Genomic DNA, 9,369 nt, shown 5'->3' with positions numbered 1-9,369 from the left:
ATGAAAAAAGAATAAAGAACAAAGCAAAACCACCCTTGTCACAACCACTTGAAACTCAAGAGTGCTTTGCAGAGTTGCAGTGGGTACAGGTGAGTCGAACCTATTTCCTAAGTGGCAGCAACTTTGTCATCATAAAATTTTCAAGAAACAAGTCTCAATATACAATTTGTTAATCATCAAAACTAAGAACTTAACATATTTATTATAGAGCAACTTGATATACAAGTACACACTTACGACATATTTCACAGGGACTCACATAACTTGAATTTCCTTGACATCTTTCTTAGGCCTCTTACTTTTAGGAATAGTGATTGTCAAAACACCATCTTTCACTATAGCTTTAATCTCATCAGCCTTGGCATCTTCAGGCAACAGAATGTTGTTGTTATAGTAACCATAGCTTATTGATGACCAGGACTCGTCATCGTCATCTGACCCTTCTTTCTCTTCCTTGTGCTCACCTTTTATTGTCAGAATCCCATCCTCCACCATAATCTTCTCGTCCTCCTTGCCTAGCCCTGGCACATCGTACCGGATTCTGTAGCTCTTATCATCCTCCTTACACCTTCCCATTAATTGGGAGGGATTCATGTTTAGGTTCTCAAATAACCTGTTGATATTCTCCGTGGCTTGTAACAATGCACTGTTAAGTCCTGAATGTAAATTTTTTGTCCCAACAACCACAACAGAAAAATGAGCTGAAAGATCATCTGAAGTCTTTAATTAAATAAAGATGACAAGTGAATCCCACAATATTATTAAGTTAAAACAGATAAAATTGCTTAAACAATTGGGACAGTTGTTCGACAACTGCATTAATGGTCCCAACAATTATCAAAGTTATCCAAAAACTTTGCAAAGTTATTAAGACAACTTTCGTAATTGTTCAGACGATCTTTTTAGTCATTGGAGCAAACATATTTAAAAAAAAACTGAAATTTTTTTGTCCCTTTTACGTAATTTTTAAAACTTAAAGAACCCATCAGTGGCACCCACAAATCAATGAGGCTTATTATTTTTTTTAGGGTATTTTATTGGAAGTTGCTCCCATAAGTAGGATCCACAAATCAATGCATTTAAATGTTGGGCTTATTATAATATTAGTAAGTAAAAATTTGGGACCACAACACCAATTAATTAAAATGTTTTATATATTTGCCTTACTTTTTATTCCTTCATAATTTTATTTTTTTTGAAATTAGATAGTAAAATTAAAATTCTTTTTCGCTTTATAAATTTTTTTAAAAGATGGAGTTGGAGTTAAAATTTGAATGTGTTTTTTAAAATATGATTCATAGCTTTATCTTTCAAAAAATCAGAAAAATTATTCAATTTTGACTTATTTATTCAAAATATATAATTAAATTTAATCTAAAAGAATAATATTTCAAAATATATAATCACATAATGAGATAAATTAGATCACATATACAAGTTACGGCATATTATTACGAATATATTTTAACTTTATTTGAAAATTTTGAAGTTGAAGTTATATTTTGTTATATAACTTATACAAATAATAAAATTAATTATTTGAATGTACTTTACTTAAATATCATGAATATAATCTAAAAGTCATTTTTATAACTATCACAAAAATTACCTTAAAATTTGAAAAAGAAAAATACACTAACAGTGAAAGAAGCGACGATAAAATTTTGGATATTTTTCAAATTTTAAATTTCAAATTCAAATTATATAAGAAAGAAATTAGTATTATACTTTTTAAAAAATATTTCAAAAAATATTTTTATTATCAAACTTTATATTGTTGGGCCCGTGCTTGCACGGTATTTCGCAACTAGTTATATAGTTAACAAACTAATTTAAACTTATTCATATCATATAGATAGGGAAATATTTATGGTGATTTCTCTGCCAATCTTTGGCCACGGCTTTGTGCCCCCACATTAATTTTAATTTTAGTGGGGCAGATGCATAAATAGAGCAACTCTCTTCGGTTCGATTTACTTTTATCCAATACTAAAAATAATTATTTAATTTATAAATTTTTTAAAAAATTATAATTTTTTATTTATCATACTCCCTCCATTTCATTTTATGTCATAATTTAACTGAACACGGAATTTAAGAATTAAGAAAAAATTTAATATTTTTTATCAAATTATTTTTTATTAAAAAATATACTACTACCATCTTTAATTAAGTGAAACTAATAAAAATAAAAATAGAATTATACATTTAAATAGTTATAAAAATAAGAAAATATGATTTTTTTTTTTGAATGAATAAAAAAGTAACGACACATAAAATGAAATGAAAAGAATAAATATCATATTACACTATAAAATATTCTCTAATAAAGACGACTTTTACCCAATAAGATTAGGTAAGGTATGTATCTTGAGAATATGGTAAGAGATATGAGAAAATTGAAGGAAAAGTGTCTTTTAAGTCTTGAATGAAGGATTGATGACATTGACCAACTTAAAGGATCAAACATCATTAGGAAACTTGATTAAATTAATTGTGGACTTGATTAATATTTTTAAAACTTTCTAATCTTTTCAAAAATACAAATCAACCCAACCCACATTCCTCTTCAATCCAAATCAACCAGTCTCTCTCCTCTCTCGACAGCTTCTTTCAACTCTCTCCCAACCAATAGTTCTGCAAATTTCTCCTTTCAATCCTCGGCGACTTCAACATCCAACGATAAATAGTTGGGCTTCGAGTTTCTTTTCGACTTCAACCTTCAATCGACGTGACAGCCTTGCTCTCCGGCCATAATAGCTTTGAATTCTTCAACCTTCAATCGATGTGACAGTCTTGCTTTTCGGTCACAACAGCTTCAAATTTATCATCGTTCATTTTCTTCTTTCACAGATAGAAATTTATTGACTTTTTAGTTTTGAAGAAAATGAGGAACTTGAGCCAACTTCTCTTATAGTATTGGTTAACAATTTCAATATTTATTGCTTTAATTTGAAATATGGTCTGAACAAAATCCTAATTTATGGTATTTCTTCTCTTCTCTTTTCAAAGTGAATTATGATTTTTTATTGTTTATTGCATTTTTTTAAAGTTTGATTTTTGTTGTTTGTGTTTATAAAAAAAAACAATGATTTGGGTTGATTTGTTCTTGTTCTTGGTAAAAATGGTGATATTGTTGTTTTTCTGTTGAACAAGATCATGCTACTGTTTTTTATTTTATCCAACAGATTATCCATCTGGTGCAATATATTAACAATCTGATGCAACAGATTTATCAGATGATTCAACAGATCAACCATCTGATGCACTAGAGGAACTATTAGATTACAATTTTGATGCAACAGATTGATCATCTGATGCAATAGATTTAGCATATGATGCAATAATTTAACTATCTGATGCAGCAGATTAACCATATATTGCAACAGATTAAGCATCAGATAAAAAATCTGATGTAACTAATTAACCATCTAATGCAACGGAAGAACCAAAAGATTAATGATTTGATGTAACGGATGAACCTCCTGTTGGATAAAATCCTATCAACTCTTCTAACAGGACATGTTCAAGACATGATTTTTCCAATTGATCATTCATCTGCCGCGATAGACGATCCAATGTTGGAAGAAATCTAAATAGTATTGACTGTTGATAACTGTTCCAACAGATCACTCATGTGTTGCAACAGATGTGTGACCTGTTGCACAGACCATTCATCTTTCTCAATGGATGAATGATATATTTTGTATTGCCGTAACAGATTACTCAGTCGTTGCTGCAAGTTAGTTAACTGTTCCGACAGATCACTCATATGTTGCAACAGATGTATGATCTGTTGCATAGACCATTCATCTTTCTCAACAGATGAGTGATATATTTTGTATTATTGTAAAAGATTACTCAGTCATTGCTACATGTTATTTAACTATTCCAATAGATCACTCATAGATTGCAACAGATGATGTTGCAATAGATGTGTGATCTGCTGTATAAACCATTTATTTTTTCAACTGATGAGTGATATATTTTGTATTGTTGCAACAGATTACTCATCTGTTGTAATAGGTTATTTAACTGTTCCAACAGATCACTCATGTTGCAATAATGTATGATATGTTGAACAAACATTCATCTGTCTTAAAAGATGAGTGATACATTTTGTATTATTGCGATAGATTATTCATTCGCTACAATAGGTTTGTTATATACTGCAACGGATGTACTACCTGGTGCAACAGATAAGTGATCTGTTGGAATTATTATGTTACTATTTTGCTTATTAGATTTACCGTTATCCTTTTTTAACGATGCATTGATCAATTATAATATATTTTTTATGTTCCTATTAATTTTAGATAATATGGCTCTCAAAAGGAAAAAAGCCGAATCAAGTCCAAGTAAAGAAACAAGTAAAGCAGCTAGGCTACATCCACCACTCTATGAGGTTGCTTTACAAGCTTATCTCAATCATGAGCAGAATATGATGAACACGGGGAGGAAGAATATTTCAAAAGATCGATCCAAATGCTAATAACCCTTCCATCGAAAAGTTGGTCAAAACCTTCAGCATTGATCATTATCCTGTGAGAATGCAGTGCGATGGTGCCACAGATTTAATGGGTGATTTCGTGGTTAAGTCAGCCATGAGAAAATCTTTCGATGCCTTCAGAAAAATACTTTGAGAACAAAAATTAGATGCTTATTTCAAGGACAACTGCTTTGGGAAATATCTTGATTTGCCGGAGGACAACAATGCTCGTTTCCAAATGAAAATAGTATATGAACTTCTCAAGCGTAGGTTTATGTATGAAAACAAAGATAAGATGGATGAGGTGTGAATAAATTACTATGGCATGCATGTTTATTTAGGTTGGAAGGAGTTTGTCATAGTTACTAGAGAAAATGTTATCCTCCTTCTCAAGTTATACCTATATTCTAACCCAAAAAAGTACCCCGCATACCAAAAAAAGGCAAAGGCAAGTCGGGTGATCGTGATGAACTGGTATCCATTGTTGATCCAAGCTTTAGAAATAAAAATTTGATAGAAGCTTTGGAAGGTAAAGAACTTTCAAAGAAGCACAAGCAGTCATTGTGCTTGGTTTGGTTTGTACATAATATTCTTTGGTCAAGAGACGTTAACAACAACATAAGCACTGGTTTAATAAAGATCACCGAGGATCTTTAGACGTTTAACAACTATCCTTGGGGTTATGAAAGTTTCAAAATGACTGTCCAATATTTGTTGACTCTGTTAGCGCCAAAGACAGTCAACTTATATACCTTTTCATAAGCTTTCATGGTAAATATATATATATATATATATATTTTATTATGATATCATTCATTTTTTTTACTCAATAATGGTTTTGATTTATTGGTATTATTTTATAGGTTTGGAAATTTAAAACCATTCCTCATTTGAGACAACAAGTGAACTACCAGAAAGAAGTTTCTTGTACAAGAATCTTGAGATGGTTGTCAGCTAAAACTGATAAAAATACAAAATTTCTTAATCTCTTCAACCCCCCAAAGGATGCAGTAAGTATAATTATAATTAATTTTTTATTTTAATTAATGATTTTTTTGAATGATCTAATCATCATTCTAATATAAGTAATGATTTATGTTAGATTGTGCATCCGTCACTAGTTTCGATCAATCGAGAGTTGAAAATGCCATTTTTTCTTACTTATGGTCTATGCAAACTTTATCGGACCCTAAGGTCATTGACAGAATAAAAATGGAATTGATTGAAGCAACAACCATTACAACAAAAATAATTTTGGAGCGTGGGCTTGTTATTGTTGATGGACTTAGTGGTGATGGAGCTGGTGGTAGTGGTAGTGGTGCTGCTATTGGTGCTAATGATACTCCTCTTACAGTATTTAGAACAAACTATTATGAGTATGATCATACTGGTTATATAGATTTTGCCTCTCCCAGTGAATGTTTTGCATGTAAATGTCAAGACTGTAAGACGAAACATGATGTAGAGATTAATGTTATTAATGCATTAACTGCTTCTGTAAAGAAATTGACATCTAAAAGGGGTGTCATTCTATCAAAGAGGATTTTATTTCCATCCACTCCATTAGAGATTAAGCCTAAGAGGAGAAGGAAAGTGACTTCCAAGGCATTATCAAGCATCCAAAAGAGCAAAATTGTAACTCCTCTGTCCGTGTGTTGCACTAAGCATGAATGTCCAAAGAAGCGCAGCACAAGTTGAATAAAGTGAATATATATGTCTTCCAACTAACAAACAGACATATTTCTGTTTCAACTGATGACACATCTACTAAAAATTATCAACCAGATATATACATCTGTTGCAACAGTTGACTAACTTGTTGCACCAGGTAAAATACCTGTTGCGACATATGTCTCGTCTATTTTAGTAAATCAAATAGCTCTTCGTATCGCTTTTATTTGTACCAACAGATGACCTATCTGCTGTAATAGATGAGTCATATGTTGCAACAGATGGCTCATCCGTTAAAAATTATCATATAGGTCTTCCTCATGTAGAAATTTAACCCAACATTTGATTCATTGTTGCAACAAAAATATAATATATTTGGGACAATTTAAAATAGGAGGAAGACCTGTTTGATTTGCTAGAACAGATGAGTTATCTTTTTCCATTTTATTGTATCTCCGTGATTAGCATTGATCAATTCTAGCTTTTCAGGTGGATGTAGAAGCTACTGCTGAATAGCATTGACAATATACTACTATACTTTTTTTATGGAAATACAGAGAACAGAAAGCGCAGAAATCATACGTAAGCGAGAATAAAGATCCACGACGAGCAAAGCCAAATTTCATAACACCAGATGAAGAACAACTTGTCCATATTGAGTAGATCTTAATATCTTGAGTTGAGTCTGTCAAAGTAATAACCTCACCCCTCCTTAGGAATCCTTGGCATCAATACTTAAATTATTGATGTATTTATTGAGATCTGTACCCATAATAATTTTTTTACATTTCACTTATTCTTTGATTTTATTTCAGCGAATTTCTTAAGGCTTCAATTTATTTTATTTTATCTATGAATTTTATTTTTCCTTAGATTTAAACTTATTAATTGAAATGGAATACTAGATTCAAATATTGCAACTGATAATGTATCTGTTGCAACGAACGAAACATCTGTTGTAAAATATCGAATAGATTTGACATATGTTGCAACAGGTAGGTAATCTGTTAGAATTTATCAAGCAGGTCTTCCCACTATTGCAACAGATAGAAACACAAAACACCGACATAATGCAACTGATGACCGACCTATTGCAATAGATAAACTATATGTTAGAATAGGTAGAATATCTATTACAACGGATGGAGAATATGTTGCATTATAAAAATTCAATTTTCATTGGACATACAAAAATTGTCACTACATGTAAAAAAGTGAAAGTGAATTGAAATAAAAAAGGCAGAATCCATCGACAGTGTTCAGTTCAAACACCTAAAATTAAATAGGCATTAAGTAGATAATGTTTATTTTAAACACAAAAAATAAAATAGGCACAAATGTGTCTGGTTGGCATTTTTCGGTGACTTGGCGTTTGATTTTGCCTCCAACGATTATTTTTCTCCCAACGTGTTATATATTCATCTTCTTCTTAAAATTTAACCCTAAATTTTTAAATCTTCTTCTTTGTCGTCATCTTTTTTTTATCTATCCAAATTCTTCAAATTATTTGCATTTGGTCTTTCTTTTCTTTATTTTTTTTATTTTTTCCAACTGAGCTTGATAATGTCAAGTGCATCTTCCACTGTTTTTTGTGAATACAATTTTTGATATTGTAAGTGCGGTCATGAAGCTCTATTGAAGACTTTTTGGACTCAACAAAATCCAGGTCGTAGATTTTTTACTTGTAAAATTTCAAAGATAATATTCTTTTATTTAATTAGTTGATTAATTATTGACTTCTAATTATTTTGTAATTGTATTCTTGTTTTTATAGAAATTGGGTGGATGCGATTACTTTAATTGGTATAAAGAACGACACCCTTCATAAGTAAATCGTGTAATCTGAGGTTTATTGAAGAAAGTCAAGGCTTCTGAAGATAAACAAAATCAAGCAAGAAGATACTACATTATTGTCATTATTGCTACTGGTTTGGTGGTGTTGGACAAATGATTTTTCAAGCCTAATTGGTAAAATTTTCATGGTGGTGTATTTGCTACTGGTTTGGTGTTGTCGAGCACATAGATATTCAAGCGTGTAATTGTTTCAAAATATCAAACAGATTTAGGCATATATTGTAAATTTAGGTCATCTGTTGGAAATTATCAAACAGGTCCTTCCGCTGTTGCAACAAATTAAACTTAGATTAGATAGAAATAACATCAGCATAATGCAACAGATGACCAACCTATTATAATAGATAAACTATCTGACAGAACAGATAGAATATATTTTACAACAGATTGACAATCTATTATATTATAAAAAAACTCAACTTTCATTCATCAGAAAAATTATTGTCACTACATGTACATGTAATTTAAAGTAAAGTGAAGTGTGACTTGAAATAAAAATTATTATTTCACAGGCTCTTCTATATACACAGGCTCTAAGTGTCCAGTTAGTACCCCATAAGCCCAGACCTCTTGCAGGTTTGCCACAATATTGTCACACAAAAAAATCGTTGGCTCAACCATTTCTGTGTCAGTCAGCAAACATTCGATGTGCGCAAGAGCGTGCGAGCCACTCGCGTAACCGACATCATTTTTTGGAAGGGTCATGCCCTTGTTTCGACCTTCAAAATCCTATGATTTCTTCATCAACACTTCCTTTGGCAAATGATTCATCAGTTTACTCTCCCTCAACAAAATAGGCAACAGCCCCATCAGTGGCTGCACGATGAGAAAAAGATCAACATCATCGACGAGAGGTTCATTGCAGTCATAAACTTTGATCTTTCCCTCCTCAAGTAGTATCTCAATAGCCCGATAATATATGTCGTTCACGCTATTGACTGCAAGAATCCTCTTTACCTCGGTCCAGCTCTTGCCATATGGATTTAGCCTCTCCCCTCTAATATATTTTATTATTTCTTCTTTATCCCAGTCCAACGTATAAACTAAGAAATCAAATCTCGCGCCACAGTCTAATGCAATATTATTGAGTTAATCACACTTATCCTTCAACTTCTTGCAGAAGTCGAGGTCCATTATCCTATCGACAATGTCATAAGCTTCCGAGTACGTTAATTATCTTTTCCTCATGAGACAGAGAATTTTGTCAACATGTTGTGATATAAGAAAATAATTTTTAAATAGGTTAGTAATTGTAAAGATAGTCCATTTGCTGCATAGAATTCTCTGAATCAATAATCCAACACAACTTATACAACAGATGGATAGTAAGTTACAACAGAACTACTACCAGTTGC

General features: G+C 31.5%; 1 protein-coding gene across 1 annotated transcript; it reads right to left on the bottom strand.

The window, feature by feature from the left end:
- Positions 1-255: 255 nt before the first annotated feature.
- LOC107845765 (26.5 kDa heat shock protein, mitochondrial-like) lies at positions 256-8,719 on the bottom strand. The gene is made up of 2 exons (XM_047410707.1): positions 8,582-8,719; positions 256-720 (listed from the first exon to the last, which is right to left on the bottom strand). Exons 1-2 carry the CDS (start codon positions 8,717-8,719, stop codon positions 256-258), a joined length of 603 nt encoding a protein of 200 aa, XP_047266663.1.
- Positions 8,720-9,369: the final 650 nt, after the last annotated feature.

Source organism: Capsicum annuum, chromosome 1, assembly GCF_002878395.1.
Source record: "Capsicum annuum cultivar UCD-10X-F1 chromosome 1, UCD10Xv1.1, whole genome shotgun sequence".
In the NCBI taxonomy this organism is placed as follows: Eukaryota; Viridiplantae; Streptophyta; class Magnoliopsida; order Solanales; family Solanaceae; genus Capsicum; species Capsicum annuum.
The sequence above is the reverse complement of the archived record's forward strand: the minus strand, read 5'-3'. Positions and strand labels throughout refer to the sequence as shown.

Coding starts and splice junctions, on each gene's coding strand:
- LOC107845765 (XM_047410707.1), bottom strand. CDS start 8,719: ATGACCCTTCCAAAAAATGATGTCGGTTACGCGAGTGGCTCGCACGCT. Junction 721..8,581: donor TTGTGGCAAACCTGCAAGAG/GTCTGGGCTTAT, acceptor ATTTAATTAAAG/ACTTCAGATGATCTTTCAGC.